Consider the following 15,281-nt stretch of genomic DNA (forward strand, 5'->3'; position numbering starts at 1 on the left):
TGGGTTTTTAACCATTTAAAAGATTTATCAAAAAACCATTTTGTCACTGGTTTAAAACCAGAACTGTCTGCAGCTTTAAACTTGATCCTACCTAGACCTCAGTCCGAAACCTCAACTGCTTAAAAAGGCATGTCAATCGTTGCCTCTCCTCCTCTGTTCACGGCAAATCTGTCCAGAAGAGATATGAGGTTCCTTTCTCGTGTTGAGGACGGCCATTTTGCGAGTTTCAGATTTCATGGCTGCAGATTGGTCTACGATGAAGGCCAGCCTCCTGGCTACAAGGAGAAGCCCTAAGTCACGTATCGCTAATAAGTTGCCAAGAACTGTTAACTTGAGAAAACTGTCATTATTTTGAATGTTGCTTTATTAATTTTAAGAAATTAACATATCTTGTTAGCTGTGCTTCCTATAACAGCTGGCGAATTTATCGACAGAAAACCAAGATTCAGCGCAAGATTGGTTCAGTCATATATTCAATAAGTTGTGTTTGATATTTTAAAATAAATGTTTAAAATTAGCCTGGAAATTAAAACTTCAGACAATGTGGAAGCTGTTTTTTAAAAAAAACACACAACTCTGATTAAAAGCAAATCTATATTCCAAGAGAACGCATTGTTCGAAGACACTTGTATAAAAAATATATATTTTATTGAAATTTTTTTTCCCTGAGCAACATTTTTTCCCGCTTACAAAACAAACGAAACGATAACAATAACAAAACAGAAATTTTAAACTTTTTAACAATAATAATACACAAGTAACAAAACCTCATTCTCTATTGACCTATACTCAACTAAACCTCCTCCCCCCCTCCCCATGGTTGCTGCTGTTGGTCATCTGTCTTCCCTCTAACGTTCCCCTAGGTAGTCGAGAAATGGCTGGCACCGCCTGGTGAACCCTTGAGCCGATCCTCTCAGGGCAAACTTTATCTGCTCCAGTTTAATAAACCCCGCCATATCGTTTACCCAGGCCTCCAGTCTGGGGGGTTTCGCCTCCTTCCACATGAGTAGGATCCTGCGCCGGGCGACGAGGGACGCAAAGGCCACGACATCGGCCTCTTTCGCCTCCTGCACTCCCGGCTCTTCCGCAACTCCAAATAGAGCTAACCCCCAGCTTGGTTTGACCCGGGCATTCACCACCTGCGAGATCACTCCCGTCACTCCCTTCCAATATCCTTCCAGTGCCGGGCACGCCCAAAACATATGTGCGTGGTTTGCCGGGCTCCCGCCGCACCTCCCACATCTGTTCTCCACTCCAAAGAACCTGCTCAATCTTGCCCCCGTTATGTGTGCTCTATGTAGCACCTTAAATTGAATCAGGCTAAGCCTGGCGCATGAGGAAGAGGAGTTTACTCTGCTTAGGGCATCAGCCCACATACTCTCCTCTATCTCCTCCCCTAGTTCTTCTTCCCACTTTCCTTTTAGTTCGCCCACCGACTCCTCCCCCTCTTCCCTCATCTCTCTGTAAATCTCTGACACCTTGCCCTCTCCGACCCACACCCCTGAAAGCACCCTCTCCTGTATCCCCTGTGTCGGGAGCCGCGGAAATTCCCTCACCTGTTGTCTAGTAAACGCCCTCACCTGCATATATCTCAAGAAATTCCCCCGGGGTAACTTATATTTTCCTCCAGTGCTCCCAAGCTCGCAAAAGTCCCATCTATGAATAAATCTCCCACCTTCCTAATTCCCAACTGGTACCAGCTCTGAAATCCTCCATCCATTCTTCCTGGGGCGAACCTATGGTTGTTCCTGATAGGAGACCCCACCAGGGCTCCCCGCACCTCTCGCTGTCGCCTCCACTGTCCCCATATGTTCAGTGTTGCCGCCACCACCGGGTTCGTGGTGTGCTTTTTAGGTGAGAGCGGTAGCGGTGCCGTCACCAGCGCCTCTAGACTCGTCCCTTTACAGGACCTTCTCTCCAGCCTTTTCCACGCCGCTCCCTCACCCTCCATCATCCATCTACGTATCATTGCCACATTGGCGGCCCAATAATAATCTCCCAAGTTCGGTAGTGCCAGTCCTCCTCTGTCCCTACTGCGCTGAAGGAACCCCCTCCTTACTCTCGGAACTTTCCCTGCCCACACAAAGCTCATAATGCTCCTATCTATTTTATTAAAAAAGGTCCTGGTGATTAAAATAGGGAGACATTGGAATACAAATAAGAACCTCGGGAGGACCATCATCTTAATTGCTTGCACCCTGCCCGCCAGCGATAAAGGCTGCATTTCCCACCTCTTAAAGTCCTCCTCCATTTGTTCTACCAGCCGTGTCAGATTAAGTCTGTGCAAGGTTCCCCAGCTCCTAGCGATCTGAATCCCCAAGTATCGGAAGTTTCTTTCCACTTTCCTTAGCGGTAAGCCTTCTATCTCTCTACTCTGGTCCACTGGATGTATCACATATAATTCACTCTTCCCCATGTTTAACCTATACCCCGAAAATTCCCCGAACCTCCTCAAAATTCGCATAACCTCAATCATCCCCCCCGCTGGGTCCGACACGTATAACAATAGGTCATCCGCGTATAACGAGACTCGGTGTTCTTCTCCCCCTCTAGTCACCCCTCTCCATTTCCTGGAGTCTCTCAACGCCATGGCCAGAGGTTCAATTGCCAATGCAAACAACAATGGAGACAGCGGGCATCACTGTCTTGTTCCCCTATATAATCGGAAATACTCCGATCTATGTCGACCTGTAACTATGCTTGCCGTTGGTGCCCCATAAAGTAGTCTAACCCAGCGAATAAACCCGTTCCCAAACCCAAACCTCCTTAACACTTCCCATAAATACTCCCACTCCACCCTATCAAATGCCTTCTCTGCGTCCATTGCCGCCACGATCTCTGCCTCCCCCTCCACTGAGGGCATCATTATCACCCCTAATAGTCGTCGCACGTTAACATTCAATTGTCTCCCTTTTACGAACCCTGTCTGGTCTTCGTGCACCACCCCCGGGACACAGTCCTCTATCCTCGATGCCAGCACCTTTGCCAGCAATTTGACGTCCACGTTCAATAGTGAAATAGGTCTATAGGACCCACACTGCAACGGATCTTTGTCCCTCTTCAAAATTAGCGATATCGTCGCCTCCGACATCGTCAGGGGTAGAGTCCCCCCTTCCCTGGCCTCATTGAACATCCTCGCCAACAACGGGGCCAACAAGTCCACATATTTTCTATAGAATTCCACCGGGAACCCGTCCGACCCCGGGGCCTTCCCTGCTTGCATGCTTCCCAGTCTCTTAATAACCTCGGCCACCTCAATCGGCGCCCCCAGGCCTGCCACCGCCTGCTCCTCCACTTTCGGGAACCTCAATTGGTCCAGGAACTGCCGCATCCCCTCCTCTCCCTCTGGGGGCTGAGACCTATACAGTTCCTCATAAAAGGTCTTAAACGCCTCATTCATCTTTCCTGCCCTTCGCACAGTGTCTCCCCTTTCATCCCTAATTCCTCCCATCTCCCTCGCTGCTGCCCTCTTTCGCAGTTGGTGCGCCAACAGGCGACTAGCCTTTTCCCCATATTCATACCTCCTCCCCTGTGCCTTCCTCCACAGTACCTCCGCCTTTCTGGTGGTCAGAAGGTCAAACTCGGTCTGGAGTCGTCTCCTCTCCCTGTACAGCTCCTCCTCCGGGGTCTCTGCAAATTCCCTGTCCACCCTTAAAATCTCCCCCAGTAATCTATCCCTTTCCTTGGCCTCTGTTTTCCTTTTGTGGGCCCCAATAGAAATCAGCTCTCCTCTGACCACCGCTTTTAGTGCTTCCCAGACCACTCCCACAGGGACCTCGCCGTCGTCATTGACCTCCAGGTATCTCTAAATACACCCCCTCACTCTTGCACACACTCCCTCATCCGCCATCAGTCCCACATCTAATCGCCAGAGTGTTCTCTGCTCCCTGTCCTCTCCTACTTCCAGGTCCAGCCAATGTGGGGCATGGTCCGAAACCGCTATGGCTGAGTATTCAGCTTCTTCCACCCTAGAGATCAACGACCTTCCTAAAGCAAAAAAATCTATCCGGGAGTACACTTTATGGACGTGGGAGAAGAAGGAATACTCCCTAGCCCTGGGTCTAAGAAATCGCCATGGATCCACTCCCCCCATTTGGTCCATAAACCCCTTAAGTACCTTGGCCACTGCCGGCCTTCTTCCGGTCCTTGAGCTGGATCTATCTAGCCCCGGGTCCAGCACCGTATTGAAGTCCCCTCCTAAAATCAAATTTCCTGCCTCCAGGTCCGGAATACGCCCCAGCATCCGTCTCATGAACCCCGCATCGTCCCAATTTGGGGCATACACATTAACCAACACGACCTCCATTCCCTCCAGCCTACCACTCACCATTACATATCTACCTCCACTGTCTGCTACGATGTTCTTTGCTTCAAATGCTACCCGTTTCCCCACCAAAATGGCCACCCCTCTGTTCTTTGCGTCCAGTCCTGAGTGGAACACCTGTCCCACCCATCCTTTCCTTAGCCTAACTTGGTCCGCCACCTTTAGGTACGTCTCTTGGAGCATAACCACGTCTGCCCTTAGTCCTTTCAAATGCGCGAGCGCTCGGGTCCTTTTTATCGGTCCATTCAGGGCTCTCACGTTCCACGTGATCAGCCTCACTGGGGGGCTACCTGCCCCCCTCCCGTGTCGACTAGCCATTACCTTCTCTAGGCCAGTCCCATATCCCGCCTCCGCGCTCCCGCTCACTCCCGCAGCGTCGCATTCCGCCCCCGACCACCCACTCTTTAGCCATTTCCTTTTGGATTTCCGCAGCAGCAACCCAGTTGTCCCCTTCCCCCCAGTGTCCCCCCCTTCCCTGTTTACTTCTCGATTAACTTTCACCATCACATTAACAAAAACAATAACAACAATAACAGTTCCCTGCAGCATCAGTCCCTCAGTTCCGGTCCAGTTTCTCTTCATTGATGAAGGACCATGCTTCCTCCGCCGTCTTGAAATAATAGTGTCTCTCCTGATACGTGACCCATAGTCTTGCCGGCTGCAGCATCCCAAACTTCACCTTCCTTTTGTGCAAAACCTCTTTGGCTCGGTTGAAGCTCGCCCTCCTTCTCGCCACCTCCGCACTCCAATCCTGGTATATCCTTACCACAGCATTCTCCCATCTGCTACTCCGCACCTTTTTAGCCCATCTCAGGACCTCTTCTCTGTCCTTAAGGCGGTAGAATTGCACGATTATCGCCCTCGGTGGTTCTCCCGCTTTTGGTCTTCTCGCCGGGATCCGATTTGCCCACTCCACCTCCATGGGGCCCGCAGGGGCTTCAGCACCCATCAGTGAGCTCAGCATCATACTTGCATACGCTCCACAGTCCACTCCTTCCACACCCTCCGGGAGACCTAGTATCCTAAGGTTCTTCCTTCGTGCTCCATTTTCAAGGGCCTCAATCCTGTCAGCACACTTTTTATGAAGTGCCTCGTGCGTCTGAGTCTTAACCGCCAGGCCCAGGACCTCGTCCTCAATACCTGACACCTTCTGCTCCACCACGCGAAGCTCAGTCTCCTGGGTCTTTAAAGTCTCCTTAAGCCCCTCAATTGCCTGTAACATCGGGGTCATTACCTCCTTCTTCAGCAGATCCACGCACCGTCTCACAACCTCGTCCTGCTCAGGCCCCCATGTCGCCTGCGATTTCTCCGCCGCCATTTTGTTCTCCACTCCCTCTGACCTTGTGGTTGAAGATTCTTCGGGCTGCAGCCGCCGGTTTTTCCCTCCGTCGTTCGGGGGGGACTCCCTTCCCACGCACCTCACACCGGGTTTTTCGGCCGGCAAAGTCCCCGTTGGGGCTCTTAAAAGAGCCCGAAGATCCGTCGGAGCTGGAGCCGCCGAAACGTGCGGCTAGCTCATCCCCGCCTCAACCGGAAGTCGTTCTAAGACACTTGATGACAGGAATTTGGCAGCAATCCAACGTTTACTCCCAGTCCATTTGAGTAACATATATGAAAAACGTTTAGAGATGCAAATTGCATCATTCCAAGTTATCCACCCACTATATGCCCTTTTTGTCTCTGCAAGAAAATTAACCCTTTCAACAGGCTTTTGTGTATAATCCAGAAGATGTCAAAGACTTGGCAATTCACATCCAATACCAAGTTAAATTAAAAAAAACTTGACCAACCCTTTGATTACACTCTTTGGGGTTGGCTTTCCAATTGGTTGGGTGGCACAGGAATTAACATTATTAAGGGACTTTTCTTATTTTGCATATTTGGACTTATCATTTACGTACTAATGTTGCTGATCAGATACTTTGGTTAATGCATGCCTACCCATAGTGCTCCACCAATCCACATGGTTCATATTTATTCATATGTACCACGAGCCAATAACATCAAATGGAAAGTTTTTGTTGAACTATTATTTACTGCATTATTATTCATTTATTAGTGAATTATTATTAATAATTTATCACTAAATCATATACTCAACTTTTTAGTGTATAATCATTTTATTTGTATACATGAAATTATTATTAATTGTTTATTACTGAATTATGTAATCATGATATCAATTTTTAATCAGTATATCAGTGTTTTAAGCAAAACTAAGGAAAGAAAAGTTGGATTCACACATCGCATGTGAAGCGCGCGTACAAATATTAAGATCTGTAAAATGTTTGCTGTAATATTCATTTTCAGTTATTTGATTGGCTTGTAAATGTTCTACCAGAACTGAATAAGAAAACATTCCTTTACACATCTAAGGTATATGCTAAAAATTTCAACATTTCCAATTGTTGGGTATGCATTGCAATCCCTGCGAACTCAGGAGAGGGTATTCCCTTTCTAACTATTCCCTTTAATGCTTCAGAAACAGCAGAATGGTACATCTATCAAAGCGTCCCTCGCTCTGTAGTGGTCCATTCTGGAACATATTCATGTGAAAAAGGTACAAATTGTTTTTTTTACAGAAATTCATCAACTTATGGAAATCTGCAGGCTATCCACTAAAAACCTTTTCAAGGTGGCACCAATTTATATATAATCCTAACAAAAATCCTCAATATATTAGCCTCCCAACTAATATTAAACAAAAATGATCAATATGCCTCATTAGTAATCACTCTGAAGGGATGAAAGTAGGCAATAGTGTTTGTACTAATTATTTAGATGTTAACACAGCTTATAAATGTAAACAAATGCATTACAAAGAACTAAACGGTCCCCTAAAATAACAGGCATACGTAACCTCACAAATAAAACATTCTCAGATCAGTGGGTACTTAGAAGATATTTACTTATACTCTGCTTATAATGGGACTTATTTTATTTGTGATGATAGAGCATATCCCTGGCTCCCAAAATACTGGTCAGGATCTTGCTATTTAGGATACTTAACACCTGCCATCCGTCATCTTCCTCATCTCCCTTATGTTTCAGAACCTCCCACTCGAAGAAATAAACGTTCCATTACCTTAAGAGATGCAATTTATGCTCGAATTATTCCTTTCTATTGGAAAATAAGAATGGGCAATGAATTGAGTAAACTAATGACCATCATACAAAATGTAGCCGATTACACCGCCACTGCCCTAGGTAAAATTTCTGACGAAATGTGAGCCATTCGAACCATGGCATTACACAATCGAATGGCACTGGACTATGTGCTAGCCGAAAAAGATGGCACCTGCGCCCTGATTGGTGTGGAGTGTTGCACTTTCATTCCAGATAATTCAAAAGAACTTAAAGACCTTGCATCACATATCCAAAAAGAAATCAAGAAACTTGATCCACTCCCAGTTATCCCTCACTGGGTTAAACTTTGCAGGTGGTTGGGACACACTGGAATGTCCACAGTAAGAATAATCTTATTCTCCTGTGTAGCTGGATTCATCATTTACATAACGTACCAATGTGTTAAGTGCATCAAAGAACTAATCGCTAAAAACATAGATTATCATAGAATTTACAGTGCAGAAGGAGGCCATTCGGCCCATCGAGTCTGCACCGGCTCTTGGAAAGAGCACCATATCCAAGGTTAATACCCCCACCCTATCCCCATAACCCAGTAACCCCACCCAACACTGAGGGCAATTTTGGACACCAAGGGCAATTTATCATGGCCAATCCACCTAACCTGCACATCTTTGGACTGTGGGAGGAAACCGGAGCACCCGGAAGAAACCCACGCACACATGGGGAGGATGTGCAGACTCCGCACAGACAGTGAACCAAGCCGGAATCGAACCTGGGACCCTGGAGCTGTGAAGCAATTGTGCAGGGGACCAAAAAAGCTGGGGACCAAATATCAGAATAATTCACACGAACCTAACTGCACCACCATTAGATGAACTCGAAATGAGATATTATTGTTGAAATGTTACTGATCAATCAATTATTTGACTGTATTATTAACATATTGTATAATTTATTGATACTGAATCAGTATCAAATTTGATTAATTTATTAATTGTTATTTTATGACAATGATTTTTTACGAATTATAATAATTATTGCTGAAATGCTTGTCATGCAATGCTTATCCACTCTATTGTTTAAAACTGCAACAACAATATCAATGCGTTATTCTTTGCACTTTTACCTATCCTATTGCATTAATAGTGTCTTTTATCTTCTTGTGATAATATCTCACTTATTCTTTTGATATATCAAAAGGGCCGACTGTAGAAGCCAGCTATTTTCTATAGATAAAAGATAGCTATTTAGCATTAAGCCCCCCAGTCTATTAAATACCATTTTAAAACTCACTCATAACCTCAGGTCATTTGAAAACACATAGTCAGCATGCAAAACATAGCTTCAACAGAACACAGAAACAGATAGATCAAAACAGCATTCTGATTCAGCTAACAAATATATTTGCAAGATATAGTGACCAAGGACAGGGCAGGCTCCATGACAACAGCATAGAACCTAAAGGAGCCATTGCCTTAACAGTCAAGTCAGCAATAATCCAGTTCAGGCTGCTTGCGATAACGGCACTGAATCGCATTCCATAGCACATATAAGAATTCATTAATGAAACATTTCAAGTTAATGTTGCACATTACAGACAGCTAAACGTTGAATCAAACTTATTTGATTCTAACCCAAACCAATTAGGATTACATAGGGGTATAGCTAGATGGCTAAAGACTGATATGATTTAGTATAACAGTGGTAGTTCGTACGGCCATATTCCATTCCGGAATCAATCTATACTTCGATTTAACTATTCGGTGTCTCTCTGTCTTTCATATTTCACTTTCTAACTCTTGAATTATTGCAAGCTGTTTGCCGTGAGCAAGAAAATCACTTCTGTATTATTTGAAAGTTATATTGTCTACAAAATTGCTTCTTTTTGAGTCCTTTTGCTAGCTGGACTTATTAGAGAATAAAATTTAAATGATTCTCAATTGTAATCAATAGAGACAAATAAAACGATTCTTATTTGCACCTGAGAAGCGTTAACTCCAATTTCTACTGTGTTTTAGTGTTCGCAAGTGCCACTAAATCCGCATGGTAGATCTCCACAACTGGTGTAGTTTGGCAAAAAGGGGAGGAGCCTGCCAGGAAGAAATCAGAAGACCAAAGAAAGGCCAGAAGGACGGAAGACCCAAAGAAAAACGGCTAGACTGGGGTAAGAAATCACCCATTAAAAGCCTGTGTTTTTGTGTTTGCAAGTGTCACTAAATCCGCATGGTAGATCTCTACACCGACACAATCACTACAGACTGAATGCAGACGGGCTTCTCCATCATATATTGCAATCTGCTGAATGCATTTGACAACCCTGCCTGATATTTCTGGGTCTGCCGCTCCAGCTCCAACATTTGAGTTAGGACCGAATCCACAGGCTTATCATCTAACTGGAACTCAGCAAAATACTGGCCGCCAGCAGTTCTTTAAGTGTCGGTGATCTTGGATTGGCCTGCCTTCACCTGCTGTGGACAGAATCAGTGCCTGCTCTAAAACTAGGTGCGTGTCTCTGTGCTGGTGGAGGTTGTGGGTGAGCACTGCTGGAGGGTGAGTGTCTCTGTGCTGGTAGAGAGGGTAGATGAGCACTGTCACGGATATTCCAGCAGCGTGCCCTTTGGATGCTCATTGCGGGTGAGCTGGGCGATGATGCGGCAAAGGTGTTGCAACTGCACGCAGCGCGATGACATCGACATGGAGGGGGCGGAGCATCGCGAACCAGCCCTGAATTCGGCGTTGGAAGCCGTCTCCCCCGATTGCCGATCGGCGATGGAGAATTTCACCCTACATCTTTAGTCTTCTGTTTTACAGAAAAAAGCCAGCCTAGGCTTTTCTGATGGCTGCATCTCCTCATTTCAGGTAACAATCACCTAATTTTTACTGCACTTTCTCCATCCTCATCCTGATTTTCAATGTATTACCTATGTGCTTATAGATTTAATTTAAATTAAAATATTATTTCTTTCACATTTTCATTTCATATTTCCTTTTTGTCTTCAAAATTGTCGTTTAAAACTCTTTCCTAAGCTTTTAGACACCTGTCTTATGGTCCTATGGTCCTAAAACCTGCTTTGGTTAGGAGTCAATTCTTGTCCGATTATGCTTCTGTGAAATGCACAAACATTTTTCTATGTTAAAAAGGCTACATCAATGCAAATTGCTATTGCTGTTAAGGTGCTTTGTCCATTTCAACATAGTTACAGACCTGCATGACAATGGTGCATTAGGGTGCTCACTCAGTTATCACCAAAAACATTGAAGCTCACAAACCCTTCCTTGTACAGCAGAATTTCATGATCACCTAGAATTTACAGCAGAGACGCAGGCCATTCTCTCAACCATTCTATGCCAGTGTTTATGCTCTACACTAACTTCCTCCCACCTCACCCCAGCAACATATCCTTCTGTACCTTTCTCCCTCATGCACCTATTTGGCTTTCCCTTAAATGTATCTCTGTTATTTGCCTCAATCACTCCGTCTGGTAGTAAGGTCCATATTTTCACCACTCGGATAAGGAGTTTGTCCTAAATTCTGTACCAAATTTATTAGTGACTATCTTATCTTATCTTCGTGGCAACCCATCCAACCTGTGGAAACACCTTTGTTACTTCCATCTAATTGAACACTTTCATAATTTTAAAAACGTCTATCAGGCCACTTCTCATTTTTATCCCTCTATAGAAAAGAGCCCAATCCAATTCAGATGTTTTCATGCTCTAGCATCGTACTTCTAAATATTTCTACACTTTCTCCAAAGTCCTGTATACATTTTGTAATATGGAGATCAGAACCGCGCATGGCACTCGAAGTGTGGCCCAACAACTATTGTTGTAGTTCCTTGTGATTGCTTTCTTTGTCTATAAAAGCTGAATGTAATTTTCTGCTTTTGAACTCTATTCCTGTAGAAATGAATATCAGTGCTTTTGACTGTACAGTTTTCTGAACTGGCATTGCTACTTTTAATGATTTTGTATCTGTACTCCAAGATTCCTTAGTGCCTTTACCCAACTCAGGTGAAACTGCTCTCCTTATTCTTCCTACCAAAATGCATCACATCACACTTATCTATATTGAAATTCATTTGACATTTACACTCCAATTCTACAGATTGGTTAACAACTTTGTGTATTTTGATGTTGCCTACCTCAGTAGTAACTATAGTTACTAATTTAGTGCATCAAGATAAAAGGTTAGCATAAATAGACAGAAAGTAGGAGCAACATGTAATTGCCTGCCATACTGCTGTGACAGTATTGTGACTCTTTAAAAAACTCAACCTCTGATAGATCTGCTACAAGAGCCTTTGCAGCAAGAGGGAAATATCTGCTTTTCTAGATCTGCACTTCCACCCAAAACATCAACTCAAGCAAGAAACATTGGGCTGGCAACAAAATAGAGAAGTTAAATTCCATTTTTCGAATTAATGTTTTAACTTCAACTGTATCTCGTTTTATGTGTGTGATAGCGTGGCTGAGTCATTAGAGTGAAGTATGAAGCCTTTGTTTAAACCTTAAATTTTTTTATTTTTTTTAAAACAGTGCCCAATTCATTTTTTCCAATTAAGGGGCAATTTAGTCTGGCCAATCCACCTACCCTGCACATCTTTTTGGGTTGTGGGGATGAAACCCATGTAAACAAGGGGAGACTGTGCAAACTCCACACGGACAGTGACCCAGAGCCGGGATCGAACCTGGGACCGCGGTGCCGTGAGGCAGCAGTGCTAACCACTGTGCCGCCCTTCGTTTAAACCTTCTTAATCTTCAGAACAAGTGTTTGTGAGAAATAAAGAAACTTTCTTCAAATTTAATGCACAACAGCTTGATATTGAGTTATTAAAATTGGTTCAATCACTCAGAGGGTAAGAAGATGCATACATCCACATACAAATATATTTGATCACAGGCAGTAAAAAATAATACCTAAAAATTGTCTGTGACATAGGATTTTAGTTTAGTAAGAGTGGAACATCATCTGTAGGCTCCAACTGATTCTGATAATCCATTTTTAGTAATTTTAATAGTCTTAAAATAAAATATCTGAAACTTGACAAAGATGAGCTAATGTTTTTTGCTTTCTCAGATAAATTAATCTTACCTCATGATAAAGGTAAATGAAGATTAATATAGGAACTGCAAACCTTATCACACGGACCTGCAAAAGCAAGAGACCTAAAGATTAAATAATACAGGTAGACTGAAAACAGACTAACATTTTATTCATTTTCAAAAAGGACAAAGAAAGCAATCACAAGGAACTACAACAATAGTACTGATTACATCCAGTAATGTTCAGTGTTATGTTTAGGGTTATCTTTAAAATAACTTGGGAATAATGGTTTCATAGGGAAAAGATTCTGTTTGATCAACCTCTCTGGCTTTTTCGAAGAAAGTCAAGCCTACTGTATGATACTAGGGTAAGCCTGCAACTTGCTGTATCTAGATTTTTAAAAAGGCATCCAAAAAGCCGCATGCAAGAGACTGTAATATTAAGCTCACAGGTATCGGAAATTTAAGTTAAATCTTTCAAACAGGTACTTTCTAAAAGTTAAGTAAAGATGGCTTGCCTCAAGGATCAGCATTATGAGTACTGCAATCTCAAATTTTCATCATTGCCTTGAATTCAGAAATTCTATGCAAATATATCAGCAGCAATTGATTCTGATAGAGCAGTTTCAAAACGAAAGAACAAAGGAAATTACAGCACAGGAACAGGCCCTTCGGCCCTCCAAGCCTATACTAACCATGCTGCCCATCTGAACTAAATCCCCTACCCATCCGGGGACTATATCCCTCTATTCCCATCCTTTTCATGTATTTGTCAAGACGTTCTTAAAACTTTGAAGTCAAAATCAATTATAAAAAATTATGTGGATAGATTAATGGCAGATGAATTGCACAGTACTACTTATTTGCCCATTTAATACAGTTGCTATTTCTAAGATCTTGAAATTGAGCATTTTCTGAAGTTTCTAGTACTATTCTATTCTTGTTATTATTTGTATCTGAAGAAGTATGATAACATTATTGAACAATAAAAAGTTTGAAAGAATATGCCAGAGCACTGACACCCTAGAATGATATCTCGGGATTCGTATGGGCAAATAAGACCCCGCGAGTAAAGAGACTCGCGAGTAAAGAGGGGGGTTGGGCTGTGCTGCCGAACTTTTGCAGCTACTATTGGGAGGCTAACATAGCCATGATTAGGAAATGGGTATTGGGGGAGGAGTTGATGTGGGAGCGGTTCATAGACGGGACCTTCCCCAGCCTGAAAACGCTGGAGGAGAAATTCAGTTTGCCCCCTGGAAACGCTTTCAGATACCTTCAGGTACGCGCCTTTCTGAACAAGCAGGTGGTATCATTTCCGCTGCTACCCCCACGCAGGATACAGGATAGTGTGGTCTCCGGCACCTGGGTAGGGGAGGGGAAGGTTTCGGACATTTACCGGGGACTTCAGGAGGCGGAGGAAGCCCCAGTGGAGGGCAAATGGGAGGAGGAGCTAGGTGGGGAGCTGGATGCAGGCCTGTGGGCGGACGCCTTAAACAGGGTCAATTCCTCCTCATCATGTGCCAGGCTTAGCTTAATCCAGTTTAAGGTGGTCCACTGGGCACACATGACGACAACTAGGATGAGCAAGCTCTTTGGGGTTGAGGATAAATGTGCGAGGTGTGCGGGAAGCCCTGCAGATCATGTCCATATGTTCTGGGCATGCCCGGCTCTTAAGGGATTCTGGCAGGGATTTGCTAAGGCAATGTCCAAGATCTTAGGCACACGGGTGGTGCCGAGTCCGGAGATAGCGATCTTTGGTGTGTCAGACGATCTGGGAGTTCAGGAAGCGAAAGAAGCTGGCGTATTGGCCTTTGCCTCCCTGGTAGCCCGGAGACGGATCCTTTTAATGTGGAGGGATTCAAAGCCCCAAGTGTAGAGACCTGGGCTAGTGACATGGCTGGGTTTCTCAGTCTCGAGAAAATAAAGTTTGCCTTGAGAGGGTCCATGGCGGGGTTCTCTCAGAGGTGGCAGCCGTTTCTCGACTTTCTGGGAGAGCAGTAAAGGTCAGCAGCAGCAGCATCCTTGGGGGGCAGGGGTAATCTATACGTTGTATTGTTCCTTTCTTTGTACATACGGTTAACATTTTTTTCTTCCCTTTGTTCTGTTAATTGTTGCGTACGGTTATGCAAAAATTATGTTTTTGACAACAATTTTAATAAAAATAATTTTTTAAAAAACAACTAATTTGAATGATAAAAATACATGTACTTTACAATTTTAAGCTAACAATACAAACAGCTTAAAATAACAGAAAGTTCCTTGGCTTATAAACTCTGTGTTGACTATATAATGTAATCTTAAAATTCAAAGTAGGCCACACCTCAATGGTGAAGTTATTCCTTGCATTATATCACTTTTTAGTTACTGTGAATATTTCTCAGGAATTAAAACTTTCATTTCTCTGTTAGAAATAGTGTGATGTGGCTACATTTTGAGTACTGATTTTGGGTAATTTACATAATCACAAAGTTACAGATACTTGGTAAGGTCTGCCCTGAATTACATTCTCAGTTAAATAAGAAAACTGATGTCATACAAGAGATGAAACTCAGTTGTGAATGAGTTCACTTACAACTCCTAAGCTTTGGCAACAACTAAGTTCCAAAAAAATTGAATACAAAATAGCCTGGTCAAACACAATAAAATTGTGAACGTGCCTTTGTAGCAGTTAAAAAATATGAGTAATGCAATGGTTGTGGATTAATGCAGCATTTAAATGTTTAATGCTTAGAAATGCTAATGGGTAAGATAACAGAAAAATATTTTATACACAATTATGTAGCAAACAAATTTGGTAGCGTGGGATAAATTGAGCAAAAAAGGA

General features: G+C 43.6%; 1 protein-coding gene across 5 annotated transcripts in view; it reads right to left on the reverse strand.

Moving 5' to 3' along the window:
- dpy19l3 (dpy-19 like C-mannosyltransferase 3) overlaps positions 1-15,281 on the reverse strand; it is a 162,316-nt gene that overhangs the window by 32,851 nt on the left and 114,184 nt on the right. For all 5 annotated transcript variants that reach the window (XM_072518120.1, XM_072518121.1, XM_072518119.1 and 2 more), the window contains one exon: positions 12,507-12,563. In XM_072518120.1, coding sequence (XP_072374221.1) covers positions 12,507-12,563 — 57 coding nt within the window. The remainder of the gene's footprint in view (positions 1-12,506; positions 12,564-15,281) is intronic.

This window comes from Scyliorhinus torazame, chromosome 10 (genome assembly GCF_047496885.1).
Source record: "Scyliorhinus torazame isolate Kashiwa2021f chromosome 10, sScyTor2.1, whole genome shotgun sequence".
In the NCBI taxonomy this organism is placed as follows: Eukaryota; Metazoa; Chordata; class Chondrichthyes; order Carcharhiniformes; family Scyliorhinidae; genus Scyliorhinus; species Scyliorhinus torazame.